The sequence below is a fragment of the Podarcis bocagei genome, assembly GCF_964188305.1.
Source record: "Podarcis bocagei genome assembly, chromosome: 5".
NCBI lineage: Eukaryota > Metazoa > Chordata > Lepidosauria > Squamata > Lacertidae > Podarcis > Podarcis bocagei.
In genome coordinates this window covers 45937514-45963934 of record NC_138129.1, presented here as the reverse complement: position 1 = coordinate 45963934, position 26421 = coordinate 45937514, and the positions used below count along the sequence as shown (strand labels likewise).

The window sequence follows — 26421 nt, the reverse complement described above, 5'->3', positions numbered from 1 at the left end:
TTCCTTCTATTGCACATGATGGAAGAGTGTGTTTGGAAACATCAGGAGTGGGGAGATTACTCCCTTTTCTTTGACGTTTGGGGAAAACGGTTTTTGTGTGTGCGTGTGTGGGAAAAATGTGTTCGGGTTTTATGTTTTTTTGTTAAAAGTTGTCATTGGGATAGATTACTAGCTAGCTAGCTATTTATCTATCATTATCATCTATAATTTTTATTAGATCTTCTGTTTTACAATTTTAAATACTCATTTAAACATTCGTACAATATCAATGACTTCCCTTCTCCTTTTTCCATGGTTCATTTTGTATACCATAAATCATTGCATATTTTACATAAACTAAACCATTCAGTATTCCATTATTACATCCATCAAAACTTATTTACACTGCTGAATTTATCTTAATGCTGCCAGCGTTTTCAGATTGCTATCTTCAACCTTCATATACTGTATTTCACTTTATAGTTTGAATTTTGTATTTGTGTTAACCTTTGAGAGCCACCTTGGGGATCTTTTTGGCTGAAAGGTGGCATAGATATGAACTATAACTAACTTTTCATTTTCCTGTTGAATGCTAGCCATAATTTGCAAAGGCATCTAAACTGGCAAACTGTGGCAAGTGCTTGTCCCAACAAATGGGGGAGCCCACTTCAAATCATGGTTCCTTCTTTGCTTTGAAGGGCAAGTGTTAACCATGGTTTGCCAATTAAGATGGTTATATAATCTACGGTTTGTTTGTTTTTGTTTTTATCCTGCTCTTTCTCCCACAGGACAGATAATAATAATAATAATAATAATAATAATAATAATAATAATAATAATAATAATAATAAAAAAAAAATAAAAATAAAAATAAAAATAAAAATACAACACATAGAAAATTTTAATTACTGTTTTATTATCTATCTCAACAATTAAAACTTAGGCAACAGGCAATAATTTTTTATTAAGTTAGCTGCATCCTAAACACCTGACCAAAGAAATGTTTTTAATTTATACTTGGATGGTGTCATTGTGGAAGACAGCTGATCCCAGTAGCATAAAAATTAACAAGTTAAAGCAAAATGGATCAGATAAAAAAGCAGCAATTAACAGATAATCATAAAACTGCCCATAAAGCTGCAGAACATTTTCCTCTTAAACTAAGTAACTAGCACCCACCAATGCCTTGGGAAATAGAGATGTTCTAAGCTGGTACCAGAATGAAACAAGAGTCTCTGCCAACCAGATCTCATATTATACGTTCAGTCTCTGCTGTGGCTTCAAACTGGCTAGACAGCATCTTCATTAGAGATGCCATTGAAGTTTGGAATTAATGGTTTCGGAATGCAACATTTCCCTGTTTATAATGCCCAAATGTATTAAAGGAATGTCCTTGCCTCATAATGTAAAATGAGACTATTAAGATTCCCCCCTCTTCTGTGCAGTCTATATTCATCAGACAAAGGTGCTGTATATCAGTCAGTTTAACCCCTTGAAACCACCCTTCTCTGCAACTGACCAGAGGTTTTTAACATGAGACTATAAGTTACAGGACAGTACCTTGGCTTCTGAGCAATCCCTTGGGACTGGGAATGTCAAAATTTTAAGAGGTTTATGTACCAAAGGCATTCAATATGAAATGTGACCTTCAAAGCAATTCATGAGTCTAACTAGGGGTGGTTTTAAACACACACATGCACAATCACTTGCCAGGATCTGTCTCCACTTGCATCTGCATAGGAGTAGGAAAAAAGTGAAGTCTGACTATAGCAACAGACATTTCTCTTGGGTGGCATCTCCTGCCTGTCTGGTGAGTAGGTGATAGCACCATCACCGCTGCTGCTGGAGTTGCCTCCCCACTCTTCTACTCTTTAGTTACCAAGGAGCACTCCAAGGATGCGCTTGTGTTCCAGAATAGTAACATGCATGTGCAAAAAACATATACATCAGTTCAGAACATTCAAAATAAAATTGGATTTTCCCAGAGCCTTCTGCAATGATATTTACAATTGCTGATTAGAGTCCAAACTGAACTGAGAAAAGTTGACCTATCACTAGCTTATAATGCCACAGGCATAGAAGCTTGCCAAGGTGAAATATTTGGGCCCATCACATAAAAATACAGCAGTTGTCATGCTTTGTGTTGAGGCAGTGGGGGCTACTTTTGAGTAAATTGCATGGTTTGTGGTATTTCTTTGGGGGGGGTGTACCTAAGGAAAAGCGTAGCTCATTTTGCATGTTCGAAAAATCCCAATGACATCTCTTCAAATCCTTTGCAGCTTTATGACAGGTATTCTAGCAAGATTCTTCATTTAAAAAAACCCATTTCAGTGATGCAACCAAATTCTTCCAGTCAAGAGTCATGGTCTGTGACTCTTTTCTATCCTGCTGCACCTCTGCGTTCCCTTCTAGCAGGAAGTAATTTGCAGGTCTTGGTGTCAGAATTACTAATGAGCATTCCAAAATAATTTTGTTTTTACATATATATATATATATATATATATATATATATATATATATATATATATAAAAAATGTACTCTTGGAATAATAAAACTGTTTTGGATAATGTTTTGGACCTTTCTACATTTGTTTGAAATCGTAGCTTTAATCTAGGAGACGCTTTGCTGATAAAAGCGTCTCCAGAAAGAGAGCTTGTCTTAAAATAATTCCAATACCGAGGAGGAAAAAAACTGGTACGCCAAACCAATATTTGTCTTCCTGTTTTTGGACACAAGGCTGTGTGTGTTTCTGAGAGGGCTTTCAGAGAGCCCCTTCTTCTCATATGGGCTAATCTGACAGGCAGACTGTGGAGAAACCATCCACCTAAAGTTCCCTGGAGTGGGGCTCAATGAGCACAGCTGAACCAGGTCAGGAAAAGTGCAATGCACTTTTAATGCTTATATATTCCATGGAAAGTATGAGCCTGCATGGTCTTTTCCTTAGCTGCAAGGGTTTTAGGCTCCTTGACATTTCTCTTTTTCTTTAGGCTTTTTTTCTGGAGATTAAGAGCTGTTACTTTGGGGTTTTTGAAAGACATTCAAGCAGTGATCTTAACTGCATCAAATTTTGTGTGGTGAATATGTTACTTGAATCTTCTTTTTCAGGGGTCAGCAAACTTTTTCAGCAGGGGGCCAGTCCACTGTCTTGTGGGGGCGCAGACTATATTTTTTTTGGGGGGGGTATGAATGAATTCCTAGGCCCACAAATAACCAGAGATGCATTTTAAATAAAAGGACACATTCTACTCATGTAAAAACACGCTGATTCCCAGACCATCCATGGGCTGGATTTAGAGGGCGATTGGGCCAGATCCGGCCCCCCAGGGCCTTAGTTTGCCTACCCATGTTCTTTCTTTTGATGAGAGGGGGAATTTACCACATTAAAGTGACTCCCCCTCACTTTTTAATGACTTACTTAGTAAGTTCTAACTCTCATTGTATGAAGGTTCATTCGGTGAATATATTCACAATGGCAACCTTTTGGTTATCATCAGGCAAGCCGTGGTTACTACTAATTACAAGTTGCCTCCAAATCAGAGTTGTGAAGTTGGTGGTTTCCAGTTCAGATAATCGCAATAACATTTCCGAAACACCTCAGTCACCAAAACTCCAGCGTATCCTTCCTGCCTAAAATAAAATAATTTGCTCCCCCTGCTCCTCAGTGCCAAAAAAGAGCAGAAGTAGCCCCACTCTCTAAAGGTTCCCAGCAGTTAACCCTCATTTTCCAGGTCCAGGCAACCTGTAGTTTGTGTGAAACAAGAACCATAGTGGGGAATCAGAAGTGTTTGAGGACAGGAGGGAACAAGTGTGTGTGTGGCCAAACACAGTGGTTTGGTGATGTCACCTACACTGATCCAGTGTGAAAATGATGCAATTAATAACCTGTCATTACGACTGCAACATCTGCAAGTGAGCTATGACTCATCCCTAATAATCACATAAGAGAACTTGCTGTGTTGATGACTGTTCAAGTGGCTGTTTTACTCTAGGTACATACCACAGAAAGCAGCAACATGAAAGGTTGCATTTATGCCAATATGTGCTTCTGGAATAGAAAACACGAAGCAATAATTTGAAAAAAGGCCTCTGAACACGAGCGAGAGGCCTCATCCTTTACAATCAATTAAAGTTCCCATATGCTTAAACAACTTATGAGCACGTGTTCTGTGGAGACCATGTTTTGAGTGCCATAGTCTTCAGCAGCTAAGCTACACACTTCCTTAAACTTAGGATCCAAGCTTGTGTGTTTAGCACATCTTGCTGCTGTGACACTAACCCCAACTCTGGCAAGCCTTTTGGTTGATGTGAAGCCTTCCGATGCCTATAGAAAGTAGCCTGTTAACTGTAATGGCCTGAGGATCCAGCCCTTTCTCTTTCACGCAGGGCTCCGTGATGCAGTCACTATAATTATGTGCATGTGCAGTCTGCCTCCTTTCCTCCCTGTCTGCCTGCATGTAGGACCTCTTGTTATATTGAGTATAATAACGGGTCCAAGGGCCTCTTGCTTCCTGCCCTCAGCCCCCTGCCTGGCTGAGAGTAGGTCTTGTTGTTACCGTCAGTGTAATTATGGGTGTTTGGCCTCGCTCGCTGCGCCTAAGGTGTAATTTACTTTATATAAAGTGTGGTTCCACCCCTCCGAAGCTGTTGCACTCCAGCAGCTTGTCTTGTGTGTAAATTGTTGCTATTCTGAGTGCCAGGAGGGAGCAGGAAGGGGCTCTGAGGGCGGGGGGAGTGAACAGGTCTGTGGTTGAACCGGGAAGGGGAGAGGGATGCTAAAAAGAGGGAGAGGAAGGATTTGCAGGTCCAATCCCCACCACCAGCACCCTGAGTCCCGGTGTGATTTCAGTGAATCTATGCTCTGGTCATTTGTGTGTGATTATTCCATTCCCTTAGAACGGGCCCCTTTTCACCTGATAAAATTCCTCCATTGTAGCAAGTGGTTTGCTGAGATAAGGCAGGTTTCCTTTTGCATACTTTGCTACTGTACTATACAACTGGCTACACACAGGAGCGCCAACATGGTTTTATTGGGCTCATCGCACTGTGTGTGGATTGGATCTAGGGGTGGGGTGGGGGAGAAATTTGGTTCAGTTCTCAATTAAAGGCAAACCTAGCTAATTCAGCAATACTGAAACATAGCCATCCTTCAAAGCTCGCACTTCGCAGAATTTTGCTAAGCAATCTCTCAGCTCAATTAAAGCATACAAAAATGCATCTACTAAAGTGTGCATAAAAATGCATATCTATTAGTGAAAATAACACATATGCATTGTATGTTAGAGGAAATTGCTTTGCAAAAAAGTGTATATTGGGCAAAATTACGTACAGAAATGCATATTCAGAGAAAAATGCACTAAATTGCTGATGAATTTTCATGAGGAATAGATAGATAGATAGATAGATAGATAGATAGATGAGGAAACTCGGAAACTGATGTGGAAAATGGAGCTTAAGACCTGAAAAACAAGAAATGGAGAGGAACCAAAACTGACAAAGTCCTAATTGGACCCTCCACTTCATCCACAATCTGTGGCCTATTTACCTATTCTATGGGCTGTGATTTATTCACCTATATACTTCTGTTGCCCCAGCCCCATACTTTCTCTCATGGAAGGAGGATAGGGGGTAGGCAGAGCAGCAAAACAGCAGGGAGGGGAAAAGAGAAAGGTCCTAGGGGGCCTACTCCCCCTCCCAAGAGGTGATGCGTGGCCAGCTGGGGGCCTGAGCATACTCTATGCCCTGTGAAGCAGGTTAAGTTTGGCAAAAAAAACAAGCCGCTGTGTATAGGAATGCTGAAGCTGCAGTTAGTATCTATGGGGAAAACCCATGTTCTCATGCATACAAACAAGATAAATACCATTAGAGGTGACCTGCAGCATACACAGAGCACATGAGATCTCACAAGACTTCAGCAAGATATTGCAAGATCTCACCAGAAGTAAGTGCCGCTGCTGGCACTTTGTGGACACTTTTGCACTACACAGGTAAGAGGTAGCAAGGGGGCAAGGGGGCAGCAGGGACAGTGGCTCGTTCCCACTTTGCCTCAAGTAGTGAAGCGGAATGTGCTTCCCCTGAGTACGCAATAAGCAAATTTCATGGGCCTGGCCAAAATCAACAACTGCTAGATGTTGCTTGCTTTTTAAGTATTGCCTTTTGGCCTTCCATCTGTCCACTAGTCAAGATCTCAGAAACAGGGCTTCCACCTTCTTTCTGGCAAGGTTCCTGTGCCTTCAACAGGTGTGTGTTGGGCAAGAAATCCAGCAGAAGCAGCTTTCCCCAACACAGAGGGCCCACAGCTGCATCTGTTGCGCCAAAAGGCACCGTGTGCCAACAGGAAAGTGGCATCGATAATTGGGGTTTGTGCATGAGATAAATTTAATTCTGAACACCAGTGACATCCTGGTGTAAACACCCCAGTGTCTCTCATCCACAGAACATTTCTGGCTCTTTCCTGATGGAATAAATGAGAGATAAGTATTGAGCACAACTGGTTTAGCGTAAGTGACCGTGCTTTGGCATTAATGGCAAGGAGATTCTGACATCGGAGCTCTTTCTTCCGCTTGAGGCCAAACTCAGGCCGACAGAAGGGTTTATTGCAAATTAGCTTAAGAGGGCAATTGGTCAACAGACCATATATGGCCTACGAAGCTCTCATAAGGTCAGACTCCCCGCATTTCGTAATTCACAGCTGGGGAACCTGTGGCCTTTCAGATGTTGCTGAACCACAAGTCCCATTATCCCTGACCGTTGGCCATGCTGGTGTGGGTGGAGTATGACAACATCTGGAGGGCCACAAGTTCCCCTTTCCCTACTTAACAATGTAGGAAAAGTATTGCCCCTTATTTCTTCTTTCACAGCCCCTGTTACAAATGCATTTGTACAGTTAAACTATTCTCTTCGTTGCAAAGTGCTTAATACGCATTTGAGTCGCCCTTTTGTCCTTCCCACCAGGGTACTAAAAATATGGTAATGGAATACATTTTACTTATACTTTTAACGCATCACAGCTCTGTGGCCTGGCTTAAACATACCGTATTTTGCGCCCCATAAGACGCTCCGGCCCATAAGACGCACCTAGTTTTTTGGGGGGGAAATAAAGAAAAAAAATTTTATTTCCCCCCCAGGTGCGGGGCTGGAAGAACCAGGTCGGGGAACAGTGGGAAGGCACGCTCTGCCTCCCCGCTGTCCCCCGAGCTTGTGGGGCTGGCGATGGGGAGAAGTGCACCAGTCCCGCGATGGCAGGCAGCTCTGTGCCGCCATCCCGAGCGGGGCGGGACTTAGCGCACCGCTCGGGATGGCGGCGTAGACCTGCCTGCAGTCCCGCGACGGCAGGCAGATCTCTGCCGCCATCCCGAGCGGGGCGGGACTTAGCGCACCGCTCGGGATGGCGGCGTAGACCTGCCTGCGGTCCCGCGACGGCAGGCAGATCTCTGCCGCCATCCCGAGCGGGGCGGGACTTAGCGCACCGCTCGGGATGGCGGCGTAGACCTGCCTGCGGTCCCGCGACGGCAGGCAGATCTCTGCCGCCATCCCGAGCGGGGCGGGACTTAGCGCACCGCTCGGGATGGCGGCGTAGACCTGCCTGCGGTCCCGCGACGGCAGGCAGATCTCTGCCGCCATCCCGAGCGGGGCGGGACTTAGCGCACCGCTCGGGATGGCGGCGTAGACCTGCCTGCGGTCCCGCGACGGCAGGCAGATCTCTGCCGCCATCCCGAGCGGGGCGGGACTTAGCGCACCGCTCGGGATGGCGGCGTAGACCTGCCTGCGGTCCCGCGACGGCAGGCAGATCTCTGCCGCCATCCCGAGCGGGGCGGGACTTAGCGCACCGCTCGGGATGGCGGCGCAGAGCTGCGCTGGTCCCAGGAGCGCAGGCAGCTCTGCAGGGCCACCGGGAGCGGGGCGGAGCTTCTCCCCCGGCTCCCGGTGGCCGGGCAGAGCTGCGCTGGTCCCAGGAGCGCAGGCAGCTCTGCAGGGCCACCGGGAGCGGGGCGGAGCTTCTCCCCCGGCTCCCGGTGGCCGGGCAGAGCTGCGCTGGTCCCAGGAGCGCAGGCAGCTCTGCAGGGCCACCGGGAGCGGGGCGGAGCTTCTCCCCCGGCTCCCGGTGGCCGGGCAGAGCTGCGCTGGTCCCAGGAGCGCAGGCAGCTCTGCAGGGCCACCGGGAGCGGGGCGGAGCTTCTCCCCCGGCTCCCGGTGGCCGGGCAGAGCTGCGCTGGTCCCAGGAGCGCAGGCAGCTCTGCAGGGCCACCGGGAGCGGGGCGGAGCTTCTCCCCCGGCTCCCGGTGGCCGGGCAGAGCTGCGCTGGTCCCAGGAGCGCAGGCAGCTCTGCAGGGCCACCGGGAGCGGGGCGGAGCTTCTCCCCAGGCTCCCGGTGGCCAGGCAGAGCTGCGCTGGTCCCAGGAGCGCAGGCAGCTCTGCAGGGCCACCGGGAGCGGGGCGGAGCTTCTCCCCCGGCTCCCGGTGGCCGGGCAGAGCTGCGCTGGTCCCAGGAGCGCAGGCAGCTGTGCACGGCCACCGGGAGCGGGGCGGAGCTTCTCCCCCGGCTCCCGGTGGCCGGGCAGAGCTGCGCTGGTCCCAGGAGCGCAGGCAGCTCTGCAGGGCCACCGGGAGCGGGGCGGAGCTTCTCCCCAGGCTCCCGGTGGCCGGGCAGAGCTGCGCTGGTCCCGGGATTGCAGGCAGCTCTGCGCAACCCTCGGAGCCGGTCTCCCGAGGGTTGCGCAGAGCTTCCTGAAGCCTGGAGAGCGAGAGGGGTCGGTACGCACCGACCCCCCTCGCTCTCCAGGCTTCAGCGAAAGCCTGCATTCGCCCCATAAGACGCAGGCACATTTCCCCTTCATTTTTGGAGGGGAAAAAGTGCGTCTTATGGGGCGAAAAATACGGTAGATGTATTGGCTTATTAAGTAGATATATGCACGAACCTTGCACCTGCACGCTCCAACCTCATACCACTCCTTTCTTCTTTTCTGCATGCTGCAACCCAGCACTTCTGGGGTTAATTAACTCTAGTTTTCCATTAGACCTGAAGATACTAGGTTCTTGGAATCACAGGTGGGCAGAGGCCCTTGTGGTCATGTCCTGTTTGTGGGCTTCCCAAAGCCATCTGCTTCTCTAGTGCAAAAATAGGATGCTGGGCTAGAAGGGCTGTTGACTTCATCCCAGCCAGCTCTTCCTATGTCTGAATGGGGAAATCTTGGTTAGTAGGACTGGAGCAAGTCAGGATCTTGAACCAGAGTTTGAAGATCCTAGTTTGTTCCTAACCTGGTAATCAGTTTCCCACTTTGGATATAATAAGTAATCAAAGTGGGACAGGCAAGGAAGTGGAATGGTTTTGAAGGAATGGGGATTCCTTTTTGATTCCAGGCTCAGTTATGTCCACTAGAAAAGAAGTATGATAGTTACAGGTCTGTCTGAAAAGAAATGACATGGCATCCCATTGTACCTCTCTTCAGACCTTGGGGGTGAGAGGAAACCATGGTTAATAAACATAAGTAACATTGGATGTATTGCAATAAAGGGGTGCCACAGGGCGCACATTAGTGCGGCACTGAAAAATTGCTCTAGTGTTTTGTTCTGTGGCCATGTTGCAACAATAAAATAGGCTCAGTCCTGTGCCTGCTGCAATGCTAAAGCATCCTGCAAATTAGTCAGAAAAATAACCCTCTTTTGCAGGGTAAGAAAACTTTGGAGGACAGGTTTTAGCACAACAGTACCTTGTAGGTATCTCTGCTTAGTAAACTGAGATTTGTAGGTCTGAACGGATAAGTGGAGTGTGTGTGTGTGTGTGTGTGTGTGTGTGTGAGAGAGAGAGAGAGAGAGAGAGAGAGAGAGAGAGAGAGAGAATGAACTTTAGTGAGCTATCCATCCTCTCTAATCAGGTGGGAGCTGTTGTGAGGATACCTCCTTTTCAGGACTTCAGGCATCAGGTGAGCCTGCTGTCATCAGCATAAAGCAACACTTATGCTGGAACTACCTCATGTCTTTCAGGCCAAGATACAAACACGTGCCCTTCCTCCATGCCGAATTCAGCGGTAGCACCAACTACTCCAAACTTGCCAACCTCAGCTCCTCATTCTCATAATCAGACCACAGATGTGAAGGAAGAAAACCCATCACAAGAACACTCAGCATCTTGCAGGTCCCTGGTGAATGGAACAGCGCCTTCCAAGAGGAAATCTGAGGACGACTCTGGAGTAGCGAGAGAAGCTATAACACGTATGTCTATTACCCCTGTCTCTAACTGATAGTAAGGTCTCCTGTTTCATGAAACATTTGTCAGTCCCACCTTTAAAAGTTACCAAAATCCCTCCCCCAAAGTTCACTTACTTTTGATAGGGCAATGAATTTGGGGTAGCATTCTTTTTTAGAAAGACAAAATCAGATTATCTTAAATAAAGAAGAATCTGGTGCAAGTAACGAAACTGTCAAAAATAAATTACATATGCTATTATAAACAAGATTGCTTTGCTTTCAGTAAATAAAAGGTCACCAACTCTTTACATATTGGTTCTCTGTCTACTACCTATTCGGATGACATGTTTTACTCCCTATATACAACGGAGCTGTTTGCAAAACCCTGGTCAATTACTCTTTAAATGATGGGCCTTTTCTGTTTTTAGCAGTATCTAGGAATAATCTTTTTTTATGCTGTTAGTAAAGATACTGTACTGTTAATACAAATTCATTTTGAAGTGAATTTTTTAAAAAGGTTAAAGGTATGTTTATAGTTTATCATCCTGTTGATTTCCTTCACCATTTCCATCCAGAAGTGTTGCATAGCTGGGCGTGAGTCCGCAAATGTGCAAGAAATAAGCAAAGGTAACATTATATTTCCTCCCATTTTCAGAGATCTTCAAGTTGTCTAGAGATGAATACACCAGTTTTGTATTTGTAAAATCATAGAATCATAAAGTTGGAAGGGACCCAAGGGTCATCTAGTCCAACCCCCTGTGATGCAGGAATCTCAGCTAAAGCATCCATGACAGTTGGCCATCCAACCTCTCCTTTAAAACCAACAAGATTGGAGAGTCCACAACCTCCCAATGGAGACCGTTCCACTGTTAAACAACTTTGACTTTGCTCCCTGCTAAGAAAATGTCTTTCAAATATTAGTCAATGACTAAGGCACGTATGTAGCCCATAAAACTCTCCTGCTTCCAAATCTTTCCTGATTATAAGATGGTAATATTTTAAATAATAAATCCTTTGTTCCTCTAGTGGTAGGAACTTATTTCTGGATCTTCATGCAATGTTCTTAAATGTCTGTTTCTAATTCCAATAGATACATGATTCCTTAACTGGAAATACAAAAACTAATTATTGCCCACTTTCTGATTCCCCCACTCCCTTTCTTGCACTCACTCGTGGCTGCATAGAAAAAAATTGAAGTGTGACCAGGATACAACAGCTGTCGTTTAGAAATCCGAAGAACAGCCAGTACAGAGTAATCCACAGAAATTTGCAGTGGACATGCACAATCTCCTTCTATTGAGAGATTAAACTTTGATTTATACCATTCTCAGGGATGTGACGTCCACCCTGTAGAACTAGGTGATTACATGTGAGGTTGTCGCCATCAAGAGAGGCTGTTGCATGGAGGCTGTTGAGCCAGGAAGTGCAGATGCTCGCCCACAATGCACAGCTCCCTTCAGCAGTCAGTGCAAGCACACACTGACTTGTGAGAAAGTTACTTGATATACTGGTGCACAAAGCTATTTTGGCCTAACCTATCTCTATTACTGCCATCTATTGATGCTGTTTTTAGGTAGGGAAGCCCTCCAGCTAAATCAGGTATAGGTAGGCATTCAGATTAAATGCTCAAGAAACAGGTCATCTAGAAGCATCATTTCAAAGTGGTGATGCCATGGGTCTTGGGACACAGATCTGTGTCGAGATAAAGTAGCACCAGAAGCTACTTTGTGGGCCAGACTGAACATTACAGGTTAACACATGTCATGGTAGCCTGATAACCCATTTCCCCCCTGGAAGCTTTGAGAGGGTGCTATTACGACCATAGTGGCAGAGGCTAGCACCCATCGCCTCGCTTTTCTGCTCCCAATGGCACCTTCCTGTAGACAACAGGAAAACAAGGAAGGGGAGACTGCCCTACCCTAAAAAGACTGATCCCTTCTGGGCACTAACATGCCCTTTCATCCCTCAAAGGGTTTTCCTCATTTAGGAAAATACTTTGGGTGAGTTCTGCAAATCATTTGTTGCGCAGGCATATATATAGAACAAAAGGTTACTGGGGAAAGGGTACTAGAAACACTGTCGTAATGAAACTGTGCAATTCTGAAGCCACATGCTTGCCTGCGAGCATCTGGTGCTGGGCTGCTTGCCTGTTGACATTCTGCATTCATGAGTCACTCTGCAGTCATGCTGCACCCTCTGCAGAGAGGGAGCTTTCAGCAGCTATGCTCCCAGATGTTGCGCCTCTGCTGTAGGTTTTTACACACACACATTGCCACTGGCCCTCAAACCACTCCCTGAGGTGTCTTCCTCGAACGAAAATTCCTTGAAGGAGAGATCTTTCTCCTTAGGAGAAGCTTTTGATTTTGCAAGCATGCTATAAATTGTGCTTTTCCCCTCTGCCACAAAGAACATTACTGAGAGCAAGGTTTTTGCTCCGCCATGATCTGACCTAATGTGCATCTCCATATTCAAGTGGAATTGTTTGTGAATCATTTGTCACAGTATCGTCATAGCTAGGTCATCCGAAGTAGACCTCTCATCTTTAACTGGCAATGCCAGTGTTGGTCTTCTGCTTCCATTTAAGCCACTCCAACTTAACACCATTTGGGATCCCATTTTGCATTCTTCCGAGCTAGCAGAGTGGGGGTTACTGAGAATAAAAGCATCTAGACAAAATAGGTTTATCTAGAGCAATAATGGGGAACTTGTGACTTGCAGACCTAATTAGACCTGCTAGGCCTCCCTGTTTGCTCTGTAATGCCATTTTGGCCAAGCTATCATGAATGTCATCAAGTTTGGGGCAGGTAAAGGTGAGGCTGGGCTGAAGGGAGTTTGCAGGTACCATGAAACAGCTGATCTGCAAAGCCTGGGTGTACAGTACTTTGCAAGCACAGCTGATCAGCTGGTCATTGATGCCTGAAAAGTACAGTGCTTCTGAAGCTCCAGTGATCAGCTGATCATCAGGGCTTCCATGCACAGCGCTATACAAAAATATGCATCACTGGATGTCACTGCGACATCAACTGTTTGTCAGACTTGGTCCCTGGAGGGGGGGGGGAGATAAAGACCCAGTTCCCCATCCCTGATCTAGAACAAGTCCTAGCTACCTTACAACAGTACAGTGGTACCTTGGGTTAAGTACTTAATTCTTAACCTAAAACTTCTTAACCTGAAGCACCACTTTAGCTAATGGGGCCTTCTGCTGCTGCTGCGCCGCTGGAGCACAATTTCTGTTCTCATCCTGAAGCAAAGTACTTAACCCGAGGTACTATTTCTGGGTTGCCAGAGTCTGTAACCTGAAGCGTATGTAACCCGAGGTACCACTGTATGACTAGAGTGACCAGATCAAAGGAATACTCATGGCGTTAATGCATCCACCAGATTACAACACTTCTGTTAGTTCTGGAACTTGAGTCGGAACTTTTTGCTGTGCTTACATAGCAGGTAGGATCATCACTCTTTAGTTGGTATTGGGTAGGGAGAAGCCAAGATGTTGCATTTGTTTCATTACTGTACAAACATTCCCTTAGGAACCTAGGAAGCTGCTTTGCAGTGTGGCAGACATTTGGTCTGCCTAGTTCAGTACTGTATACAGTACATTGACTGGCAGTGGCTTTCAGTCAGGAGTTTCTCCCAGCCCTACATGAAGAAGCCATTGTAGATTTGACCTGGGACCATCTGTTCTATTGTTGAACTACATCTCAAAAGCGATGGTCCTGAAAAACAAAACCGAGTCTACTCCAAATTGAAAGAACAAACATGTTTCTAGTGATGCAAGGCTCCATTTTCACTATACTTGGGGCTGTGTGCCAGTCGTGGATGTGGCCAAAAGTAGATGTGGCCAGTCAGCACCTTTTCACACACAGGCCCCCTCCTCTGCTGATCTGTGCAAATTATTTTCTCTTCCCTATCCCTCAAATGATAAGAGGGGCAATTTTGCAGCCCTAGCTTGAACCTCTCAGCCCACCTCAGTGCTGTGTCCACTTGATTATTTTTTTGCTGCCACCGCAGCTGGAGGAGAAAAGCGCAGAGGGTGAAGAAAGAGCTGCGAGTGGAGGGGGCCATTTCCCCATCCTTTGGACCCCATGGGAAACTCAACAAACCTGCTGCACCTGGAACTGGGTGTGAAAAGTGCAGCTGAATGGGACCCAGCTGTGGGTAGCCTGAGGAAGTAACATCCACCTTGAGCCTGACCATAAAGAACAAATCTGGAGTGTGAGACTAGGGTGATGTCTGCTGTTTCCAGGATCTCTTCTCATTGTGAGACTTTTGTGGGTCAGCTGAGAGTTTGTTCAGACCCTGGGTGAGAACCCAGAGGCTGTGGGGGGGAAATGAATTGATACCGATTTTTATATATATATATATATATATATATATATATATATATATATATATATATATTAGTAACCTTGCAACAATGTAACATTTTTATATGTAATTGCGTGCTATAATATTTTTGTTTAACTTGTCTGTTGTTGCTTCAGTTTTCTGTACACTGCTTAGAGATATTTTAAATATAGAAATTGAGTCATCATTACTGTCAAAATCAATGGGGTTGGGTGTGTGGTTGCTTTTTTGGCAGAGCAGAAAAATCTGCTTGGAGGGGGGTCAGATCAGATGTCGGTCACCCTGGCTTTAAATAAATAAATAAGCTTGGCTTAATCCCTCCCCCCCCATTTTTTTTTTCCTTCAGAAAACAGGACCAAAGGATTAAGAATAGAATATGTGTGCAGCCCCTGTTCACTTTGGTGAGCTTGCATAAGGGAAGCTCCCTGTGGATTGTATCAAATGGGTCTTCAGGCTACTTGCCCTTTATTCACCCCTGGAACAGAGAAAGCTTTTGAAACGGTCCAGGTTGCTAATGGTGAATTGGGTGTTGGCCTGGTTTGAGAAAGGAGACTGTGTTGAAAAGCCAGGGAAAAAAACTATAATAAATGGCTGGGAATGAAATTCTTATCATCAGTGGAATTCCCACCTGTAATTATCTGATTAGGGGATTCACCACTCTATAATTTCATCCCCGAAATAATGATGATTATAATGGTTCACTCATGCCACTGCAGTTAAGGTCATGTCAGTGTGTGAACCCATATTCTCATGGGCTCTATTTGAACTCAGCTGGTGAAATTCATTCTTAGCCTTAAGCTGAAACTGAAAACGAGGCAGATGTGCATATAGCAAGGAGCCTCTCCCTCTTAGAAAAGTTTTAACTAACGATAAAGCTTTTGCTCCCGTCACGTTGCAGATAAAGAGCTATAGGTGTGCTTGGATACTGCAACCATTAGCATTGAGCAAGAGACTTGTGCAGTCACTGATTGTCCTGCTGCCATTAGCATGCTAATGTGCAGTTTCTGAGGTCAAAAGGTAGGGGAGAAACCTTACAACTGGCATTCTGTCAGAATGAAAACCTCAGCACAATGTGTTTTCAAAATGCTGATCCTTGCATACCCAGGTCATGGATAGGTCAAAACCTTTATTTAACAAGCGGTTGAATTTGAAAAGGCTTTGTGCTGGCAAGGGCTATGTGTATGCAAAGGGAACTTCTGCTGGTAGGATAGTGCCTCACCATGTCACAATATGAATGAGACAAGTGTGGTGTCGGGAGTGGGACATTGGGTTTGGGCAGAGGACAGCAAGGTTCAAGTCCTCTTCTTAAGCCCCATCCAGCCATTTTCCTGCACACCGCAAGAGCAGGTAGGGAGAGCAGGCTTTGCTCAATGACCCTGTCCCTCACATTATGGTTGTGATGGCCTGTCCCTTCAGCTCTCCATTCCTTTGGGCTGAATTTCTGCTCTGGGGAGTCTTCTCTATTCATGATTTTTCAAGGTTCTGATTCATGTGGGAGCTTCCACAAGTATAGGAAGCTTTCCCTTTGCAGGCCATCACCCTGGAACATGCATGATGTCATAGAATCATAGAATCATAGAATCATAGAATCATAGAATCATAGAGTTGGAAGAGACCACAAGGGCCATCGAGTCCAACCCCCTGCCAAGCAGGAAACACCATCAGAGCACTCCTGACATATGGTTGTCAAGCCTCTGCTTAAAGACCTCCAAAGAAGGAGACTCCACCACACTCCTTGGCAGCAAATTCCACTGTCGAACAGCTCTTACTGTCAGGAAGTTCTTCCTAATGTTTAGGTGGAATCTTTCTTTCCCCATGATGTGATGGGGATGGGGGCAGAGATAGTGTGTGGGTGGGTGCTCTTCCCTCCCAACCTGCCCTCTTCAGCACACCTGATTAAGAGCTCTTGTCTCTTTGCCATCCCTAATCCTATAATGATCCTCCCTCCCTCCAGGTACGGTTGTCAGTGACTATGCTTGGCACTGAAAATGATCTTGGCAACTATAAACAGTGACAGTAACTGCCACCTGTCCATCCAATGTCCTTTGGGAATATTGATTGAAAAGTGGTATAGACGTTTCATAAGTAAATAAAAAATAGAGAGTGATTATTCATAATCATGATTGCACTCATTGGCCAGCAGTTTCCCTCTCCTGAGCATGAACTCTCCAACAGAAACATAACCCTTCCTACGAGCCTGGCCCTACCATTCCAGTTCTATGCAAAACCACAAGATAAGATAACTAGTATATCCATGCTCATTTTATGATACCTTTATTAACTACCAATAGCTCTGGTTCACTAAAGAATCCTCTCTTGCTTAGCCTCATGTACAGGTGTGGTATGTATGGGAAGAAGAAACACTTTGTTTTATGCAGGTCTCTGTAATATTTGTAATATTTCCCTACAAGCCTTTAATGAGTCAACTTTCCTATATAATGTCTGTCATTTGTCTCTTAATGTGAGTGACTTCACAAGCTTCCTGAGCAGTGGAACAAATAATAATTGAAGATAACTAGGTGGCCATTCTGGTGCTTTGCCATTCTAAAATGTTGGCTTCTGATCCAGAGATGCCCTCTTACCACCATCAAACTAATATTGGCATCCTACTGTATCTGGCAGATGACTCTATTGGCAGAGCCAAGCTCAGATCCAGGAAATGGCAGCTGTGTTTCTTGGTGCCTACAATTCCACCTCTTTTCTCCTTGAGTCCATGTGTGTCAAAATAGAATCCTGTGTCAACTTAACACCCTCTGGTAGGTTACCCATGCTAGAGAAACCAAGATTGCCTTTTTGCCACCTACTGTGCATTGCTCTGCTCCCCCACTATCAGGAGACAAGAAACATCTTGTGCTGGAAGGTTGGGCATGATGCTTTCAGTATGACTCAGTCCTGGCCGTTTTCATCCCAGAAATTCAGGAGTCCTGTCCAGCTGACACCCCAAAGAGAATGCAGCGTCTGTTCCCTGGATTGGCTCAAGATAATTTCTGCTCTCAAGCCTTTCTGCTGAATCACCCCGTGTTTACAGATCAGAGAGGAGAGAGAAATGTAAAGTCTAGCAGAGGGAAAAAACAAGCCCTAGCTTGGAGGGAGAGGGATGAGGTGAATGTGTGGCGAGTTATTTGTTTGGGGGCCAATCACGTCATTTTCCTTAACCCTATCCTGATCTGGATAGCTGGTTTATAAACTGAAAATCAGAAGCGTACGCAAGAGGTTGCAGGTTCTAATGGTGCGTGCATATCCCCAAATATATTTCTTGGCTAAAGCCATTCAAATGATTATTTCCATGACTTGCCCACTGCCAAACTGCAATTTGCAATCTCTTGCACTTAGTAGTTTACACACTTTACATTCATGACTGTCGCTTTGGTAGTGCTAGAATTAAGGGGGAGACCTGAATTCCTTCACTCCTTTTTTAAAAAAAGTGTACAGTTGGAGAGAATTGGGAGAGGTGGATTTGGGGAATTTCATAATTTTATTTTTTCCTATTTAATGGTGGCTTTGGGCAAGTTACTCACATCTTTGTGTCACTTCCCAATTTCTCTTTAAACTGATTTTCTGTACATTTACATTTCAAGTAAGAATGCCACAACATTGTTAAGTGATGCCTCCAAAAATTAGTAGAGCGCCGCCACTTAGATCTGAGCAAGTACTGCTTCCCACTGGGCTGGTGTATATGCCTTGAAACCTTCCAGTGCTGCATACATGGCAGAGCAGTGGGAGGTCTTTATTGTACACAGGCCTCCCCCGTCTTACTGCTGCCGCCATGCATACTGTGTAACCTCTCCTAAAGTCAACGGAGCTACTTTGACACAACTGGACAATGGTCTGTAATCACAATTGTTCTTCATTCTTGAACAGTTTGTGGTTGAGGCTCGGAGGGGAGTGGGGGATCCCAGGCCAGCAGATGCATGCCATTCATAGCAGAGGTTTGGCTGGCTCTGCCCAGAGAGGAGACTGCAGCTTCATAAAAGGGAAAGGTCCATGTCCCAAGGCTCCAAATGTAGGCTGAAGATCCCAAAGAAGTTCTGCTCTCCTCCCCACCACCAAGGAAGAGCAAAAATTGATTTTAGGAGTCTAGAATGTCTCTGTTGTCCAAGCAAATGGCCAGCATGGTTTCCCTTTTGTTTTCTGCTGTGATCCTGTGCTTGTGTTTGTGGGAGATGGTGTTACTGGTTTGTTTCTGTTTTATTACATATTTTGTGTTCTCGTTTTGCATTTTTATGTATTTTTGTGATCTTCACATGAAGGGTGGTGGTTGTTGTTGTCGTTTAGTCGTGTCCGACTCTTCGTGACCCCATGGACCAGAGCACGCCAGGCACTTCTGTCTTCCACTGCCTCCCGCAGTTTGGTCAAGCTCATGCTGGTAGCTTCGAGAACACTGTCCAACCATCTCGTCCTCTGTCGTCCCCTTCTCCTTGTGCCCTCCATCTTTCCCAACATCAGGGTCTTTTCCAGGGAGTCTTCTCTTCTCATGAGGTGGCCAAAGTATTGGAGCGTCAGCTTCACGATCTGTCCTTCCAGGGCTGATTTCCTTAAGAATGAATAGGTTTGTTCTTCTTGCAGTCCATGGGACTCTCAAGAGTCTCCTCCAGCACCATAATTCAAAGCATCAATTCTTCGGCGATCAGCCTTCTTTATGGTCCAGCTGAAGGGTGGTATAATAATTAAAATAAGTACAATTCCACATAAATAGCCAGGGGGACCGTTCCCCCCCTTTAAATCCCCATTGTCATTTGGAGACTTGAATGAGCCATTGGGACCAAACATTTATTTTCTAGGGAAGAGAGACACAGCTAACTCTTGACTTGCCATTGCATACATTCAATTTTCACATGTGTTACCATTCAGTACAATAATAGCCTGTATTTCGGAAGTCGCAGCTTATTTTGCCTCTTGGTTACTGTGGATATGTGAATGTTTAAGAATGTACAGTATGTGATGTTAACCACATTTCCACTTGATAGCTAGTATAATTTTTGTTTGTTTTTCAGAATTCATTGAAGTAAAAACGGTGTGGGAGGGGGGAGGAATAATCAGTTAAAACTGCTATTCCCTGAGGAAAATATTCAGTTTACTTTATTTCACATTTTGTATGGTTTTGTGTAATACACAGGTAAGAGCTCCTATAATCTCCCTCCCCCCACATTTCTACACACACTTATTAAAAAGCAATGCCAAGGCGCACAAAGACATCTTTTAACCACAAGGAATGGTCAGTACAGAAAACAAAAGGTTCAAAGTCAACAGCATTCCCAAAAGGCCTCAGACATTTTAGAATAGAAGTCACTTGGGGTTTTGGTATTATTAAAATATTTATAATCCACTTTCCTGTCCTAAAGAATAACCAAGGTGACTGGCAAAAAACAAAAACAAATCCCCCACCAAGAAAGAATTCATTCCGTAACATTTTTTTTAACCCATGAATGAGAGAAACTCCACAGCAGAAGCAGATATCTTGCAGAAGGTACCTTCTTCCAGAGATCAGCATACTTTGGATCTCAAAAACCAGGCCAGGGAGTGTGTGTTTTTACACTGTAGGAAATAGCATGCAACCTGCATGTACATCAGGGGTGGGGAACCTGTGGCCCTCCAGATGATGGACTACAACCCACATCAACTCCTGACTATTTGCTGGGCTGGCTGGTGCTGAGCTACAGGTCCCCATCCATGCTTACATCATCACATTTAGTGATTCTACATGCAGTGAAAGATGCTTGCATGATCATCAGACCTGATAATCTCTGCACGGATTGCTAAACTATCTCCCATACAGAAATGTCTTCAATATATTGTTTATTATTTATTGAACTCTCCTAAAATGACCAGTTGCTATCCTCCATTACTTTATTAGTTATTCATCTTTCTTGCCACATCATTGTTGCACATTCCTTCGGACAAATTTACTGCATACATTTAAAACTGTTTAACTTACCCTGCTCTCAGTTTAGCCTTTACTATATTTGGCTTTTTGATTTTTTCCTACATCCAGTACTTATAGCCTCTTAAGAGCCAACTAAGTGAGAATTCAAAGCAATAAAATGGGCAAAAACTATAAAAAGGAAATTTCTAATCAACAGTGTAGAGGACCTGTGAGCAAACATCACAAAAGGATCTGTATTCCTGGTGCAGAACTGATTCCAGCAATCTCATTCTCTTTCAAACTTGTACCAAAACTGCACAGCACTGGCCCTGTAGATTAGATTTCTGGAGGATAGCTCACTGCTGTGTATGACCATTACTGAATTCGGACCAAAGTCTATTCTAGGACCAGCCCCCACCCCTCCGCCTAGCTAGTCTTCTGGACAAATACAATACTTTCTGCAAACTGTAGGTACAAAGCTTTTAATTGTGTAGCTTTCATAATGGTTATTCAGCTGAAAAAGAAATAGCTTACAGCCTGAAATCACAAAACTCAATTTGGATTTTGTTCAGGGAGCTGTGGAGATGATGTTGTTTGCTTGGAAGAGGGATACAGTGGTACCTTGGGTTAAGAAGTTCATTCATTCCGGAGGTCCGTACTTAACCTGAAACTGTTCTTAACCTGAAGCACCACTTTAGCTAATGGGGCCTCCCGCTGCTGCCGCACCGCCAGAGCATGATTTCTGTTCTCATCCTGAAGCAAAGTTCTTAACCCGAGGTAATATTTCTGAGTTAGCGGAGTCTGTAACCTGAAGCATATGTAACCTGAAGTGTATGTAACCTGAGGTACCACTGTATTGTAAATGTTCTGAAATACTTTAGGTTTATTGTTTTGCAAATTATTTTTAAGATTATGAAAAGAAAGGCGTGTTGAGGGGAACTAAAAGCAAAATGTGAAGGGACAAACTGTTGCAAAGCCAAGTATTCCCTCCCCCCCCCCCAACATAACGGAGTCCACAATTTCTCAATGCTTCTGAGGGCAGTGTGGAATCCTAGATATATTTCTGTCAGAACTGCATAGGCATTATGTTCAGTAATCTTTCTCTTCTTCCCTAACAGGTCAGCCCCAAAGCCGAGTAACTGTCCGGACCCCTCCAACCTCGACTTTGATTCCCCTGCTGCAGAATGGTGCTGGGCATGTGTCAGACCTCAGTGCTTCTAACGGCGAAGCTGGGAATGGTGCCTTGTGCTCTGAACGCAGCTCACTGTCAGGCTCCCAGAAGCCTCATCGGAAGCTGCAATCTCATCATTCCATCAACAGCCAGATCAGTAAAAAGAGCAAAGGCAGCTCCAAATCAGCATCATCTCAGATACCTACTGAGGCACAGGAAGGTACCTCTCCCCATACCTTAATATTCTTCAGCTACTGCTAGAGTTTATTTGGTCCTTCGTTCATCGGGAGGAGAGTAGAAAGCACCACCACACCAGTGACTGGATGGTAGAGAATGTGAAGGTGGAAACACTGATGCTCCTGATTACTACTTTTTAGTATATACGCTACCTGTTTTGTTTCCAGACACATGGAGTGGGTCAATGCCTGCATTAAGATGCATGTCTTATCCATAGGAGATATTCTATCCCGAGTTCCAGTTCATGCAATTACAAAGCCAATGATTCATTAGACAGACATGACTGGACTCCAGCCAGCCAGCCAGCCAGCCAGCCAGCCAGGGTCCACAGAGTCTCAGTGGCAGGACTGGAGAATGGTCAGCTTCCATGCAACAGAGGGCAGATTCAGTGGAAGGATGCAGGCAGCAAGTGGAAGCCGGGACAAGATCAGGGGCAGTTCAACAGGCCTGAAGAAATTGGCCAGACAGAGAAGAAAGCAAAATTATGGAGATGGATTTAAGAGTTGCTATTCTCACAACTCTTGTTCAGTGTCTGAAACAATTTGATTACATGCACATGTTCATTTGCATTAGCTTTTGAACCTGTATGCCTTCCCTCTTTCAGGATTTAGTTACTTTAGCTACCATAGCAGCTGTTGGTTCTTCCTTTTGGGACTTGTGTACGATTCATCCTGATTCTTCATCTAAGTCGTATGGCAATTGCAGAGAAATGCAGCCTTCAAAAGGGAGGTGGACATATCATCCTTTGGGGGGCTAGTGGCGGTACAGTCTCCTATACTTTCCACTGCGCACTAAAGCACAATGCAGGAGTGGAAAATGTTTCATGGGGAGTTGTCCCCTGGATCCCTTTACTATGAAGCTGCTGAGTGGCCCTTGCTTGAGAACTAGAGAGTATTATCTGCACTGTGGCATTGTGTGGCGTGCTGAATTACTGACAGAGAAATTTTGCCTTGCAGTTGTTGGTGCTAATTGCTATAACCATTTCTGCCTATGGGCACTCACCATTGGCCAAACATCTGGAGGCTGTATGCCAGTAGTGGGTGTGGCCCAAGGTAAACATGGCCACTTCAAGGGCCAGATCAGGCTCCTAAACTAGGGGTTGGCACCCTGGCTGGGTGGGTGGGTGGAGAAAAAAGAGAGACTGTGTGGGGTGGGGGAATGCTCCAAATCAGACCTTGCAGTTCCACGTCATTATTTTTGCAGCTGCAAGAGGCCGGCCACTGTTTCTCGGCAAGAGACCTCAAGGGACTGTTGATGCCAGCGAGCCAGTAGATGAACTCTCACTATCTGTTCTCCCTTTCAACCAGTTGTGGGGCACCTGGCTTGTGATGGGATCTTCTCTGGAAGAGAGAGGATTTATAGTTACGTATGTTCAAAAGGAAGGTTCGGGCCTTAATTCATGTCACTGTACACAGTGTTGATGTTAACTTTCCCAAGGTGGCCAGGCTCTCAATCGCATGACCACTGAAGAGATTCCTAGGTGATTTCTCCTTAGCCATAGCATCCCAGATAATTACTGACTCTCATCCAAGTGTCTGCAGCATCTTCTTTCACCAGACTGGCCCCAGATGCCTTGATATACTGAAATGCAACATTTATGCTTTTCTTAGCATTGGTAGATTTTTGGAGCAATGCCTTTGCAGAATGCTATGCACAATGGTATCTTCTGTTTCTTCCTGTCTTCTGGCTCTGGTGCAATCACTTCTCTCCATGCCTGGTTTCAGCTTCCCACACTTGGCTCTCCTTTGCTTGCTTTTTGATATTCTCTTTTCTTTCTGCTTCCAGATTGCTGTGTCCACTGCATCCTCTCCTGCCTCTTCTGTGAGTTCCTGACCCTCTGCAACATCATGCTGGACTGTGCCACTTGTGGCTCCTGCAGCTCCGAGGATTCTTGCATCTGCTGCTGCTGCTGCGGCTCTGGGGAATGCGCCGATTGCGACCTGCCATGTGACATGGACTGCGGCATTATCGATGCATGCTGTGAGTCGGCTGACTGCCTTGAGATCTGCATGGAGTGCTGTGGCCTGTGCTTCTCCTCCTGAGACATGCAGCCAGATCTCATGCCCTGAATACAAACTGAATGTGCGGGAAACCTTGTCAATGAGGTCTCTCCACTGTTCTCCCCCGCCATCCAATAATCTGAATCCAAAGAAGCTAAGTTTGAAACAGCAGATGAGCCCTGCGGAGGGGACCCAAATTCTGGGCTGCAGAACTGCTTGGGAACAAGATGTGCAGGATTCTTGAAGGACAAGTGGTGGGCGTGCTTGCTTTATCTCTTCCCTCCCACCAGATTCCTCCCAATGGCAGCTGGGGGAGAGGAGTGTTCCTGCTGCCTGAGCCAAGAGCAGACAAAGATTAGCTGCACATCCAGCTATGTTGCTTGGCCGGGATCTGGAGCAGTCACACGGAGCCCAGAGATGGGCATGATGTGCTGCCTGGGTCTAGCGTGCCAGTAAGCTGTGCCACCTACTGGCCGTCGGGTCCTGCTGCTGTTCGACTCCTGGGTATTTCTCCCCTTAGTTCTGGTGCTTTTCGTTTGGCAAAAGTGCCTTAAGTGTACTGATGTCAACTAGCTGGCAGCCTTGCTCTCTCCTGGCTGGCCACTGAACATCTCCGGCGCCCATGAGGATGGCAGCTAGCCTAGTGTGCCAAGATGGAATGTTTTCATGCAGCTGCTCTGGGCTGATCCCTGGCCCTGTAGCAGAATTCTTCCAGTGGCAGAAAGAAAGGAAGCCAAAGCCTCAGATCAGCCCCTAATCCCATGAGAAAGTGACTTGTGAGCAGCCCCTCCACAACTGTCAGCAGCCAGGAGCTGACCTGTGAACTTTTAAGAGGACTCGTATCTCACCCCTAACTCCCCTACCCAAATCCTTTCATCAACTTTTTGCAGTGGACATATCGGTGCTGAGATTAGACAGTCCCATCCAGTCATCTCCATACACATTCAAGGATCTCGATGACATATCTGGTGTTTGAATGCAATACTTTTAAAGGAGCTTTTTCCTGAGGATGAGGATGTACTTTGTAGGTGTGGAAGGGGATAACAGGAGCCTCATTTCTGTGCCTTTTCCCCACAGCAGGCAAACACTAGGCCTAATGCAAAGGCAGCAATCCATTTGATACTGGACACTGACATGACAGCCTTCCAAGAGAGCCATCCAAAATGATAGCCTGTTTTGGGACCATAAAGGGGAACAACAGATGCCGCTCCAAATGTAGACATCCTTGCCGTGGGAGTCCTCAAATCCCTTTCAGTGATGGGTTTATATTTTGTCTTTCCATTGTTATTTGTTACTGTAAATAAAACGTTAAAAAATCACTTTGAGCCAGAGAATACTTCAGTGTTGTGTACTGGCTTTAGGGGTGAAACTACCACACACTGATAAGTGGACACCTTTCCTGGGGTCATTTTACCCCAGTACAAATCGCACACACCACATATTAAGTGCATGAAGCATTAGCTGCCATAGTGTGTTTAAGAAAACCATGCCAGTGATGATTAATTAATAAGCCCATGCACATCTTGTATTTGGGTTGTCATATCTAAGCACAAAATGTTTTGTTTCAAATAGCCTAAATTTATAAATGGAGGACCTTTTTGGGAAGGCATTCTTTAAGACGGAGACAGGCAGGGAGTAAATTCCCAGATCAGAGCATCTGAAATGGGACTCACTAGATATATCCCTCCCCCCAAAAAACGACTGGAAAGAGCTCAAGAATTGCAGGGGCGTTGCGCTGGAATGAGTGGTTCTGACTTTTGGAGCCTTTGCACATCTCTTAATTCCTTAGCATTTAATGATGAACCATGTTTGGAGAACAAGGTCGTTTTGGGTTTGATTATACTGCGTCCAGGAAAAAAGGTCTAGTAGCCAGACTGCTCCATTTTTTATGGAAGTGTTCAAAACTCTCTGGGTTGTGCTCCAGACTGTCGGCGAAGGCTTTGCATGATAGAATGCTCTCTGTATAAGCCCCCTTAACATGGTGCTCTTGTGAACTGGTGACACAGGTAACTAAGTCGCTGTGGGATGTTGGCACCTTTACCCCCATGCTTTGAGATCTGCTGGGAGGGGTGGGGGTGGGGAGCAGCCAGGCTCATGCTTCGGTGGTGACACTGGATAGGGCATCCTTCTTTGTGGAACTCCCTGTGGAGGTACAGCTCTCCCCCTAGTCAGCTTTTTGACGTCAACTGAAAACTATCTTTTCCTTTGGGCTTTTGGGAGATAAACATGTGGAGCCCAACAGTTATTATTTTGTCTGCTGCTGTCATTCCTTATTATTGTAATATGTTTGGATAAGGAGGTCAAATTCTGCTCTGTGGTATTTTATCTGACGTTTATGTAAACTGCCCTGGGATCCTATGGGGTGAAGGACAGTTTAACAATTAAAAATGATTATGGACGATGACGATTTTAGCCCTGTCCCTGTCATTGCTGGGCTGTTCTCAGCCCTTTGCATTTTGGGGAATAAGCTTCGGAAGTGGAGAGCTTCTTCCGCCTTTGTAGGTTCCTCACATTTTATATTTCAATCATCTAACATATAATGGGTCTGGGAAGAGCTTTGAGTTAGGACTAAATGGGCAGCCCCTGTGGGTGGTATTCAGTGAAGTTTTACTCAAGAGCAGATCAGCTGAAATTAATG

General features: G+C 45.5%; 1 protein-coding gene across 1 annotated transcript in view; it reads left to right on the top strand.

The window, feature by feature from the left end:
* The window catches only part of MDFI (MyoD family inhibitor), a 48563-nt gene extending 23461 nt beyond the window's left edge, over positions 1–25102 (top strand). The window contains exons 3-5 of the mRNA XM_081195891.1: positions 9962–10189; positions 21494–21766; positions 23569–25102. Coding sequence (XP_081052017.1) covers positions 9962–10189; positions 21494–21766; positions 23569–23825 — 758 coding nt within the window. The 3' untranslated portion in view covers positions 23826–25102. The remainder of the gene's footprint in view (positions 1–9961; positions 10190–21493; positions 21767–23568) is intronic.
* The last annotated feature ends 1319 nt before the right edge of the window (positions 25103–26421 follow it).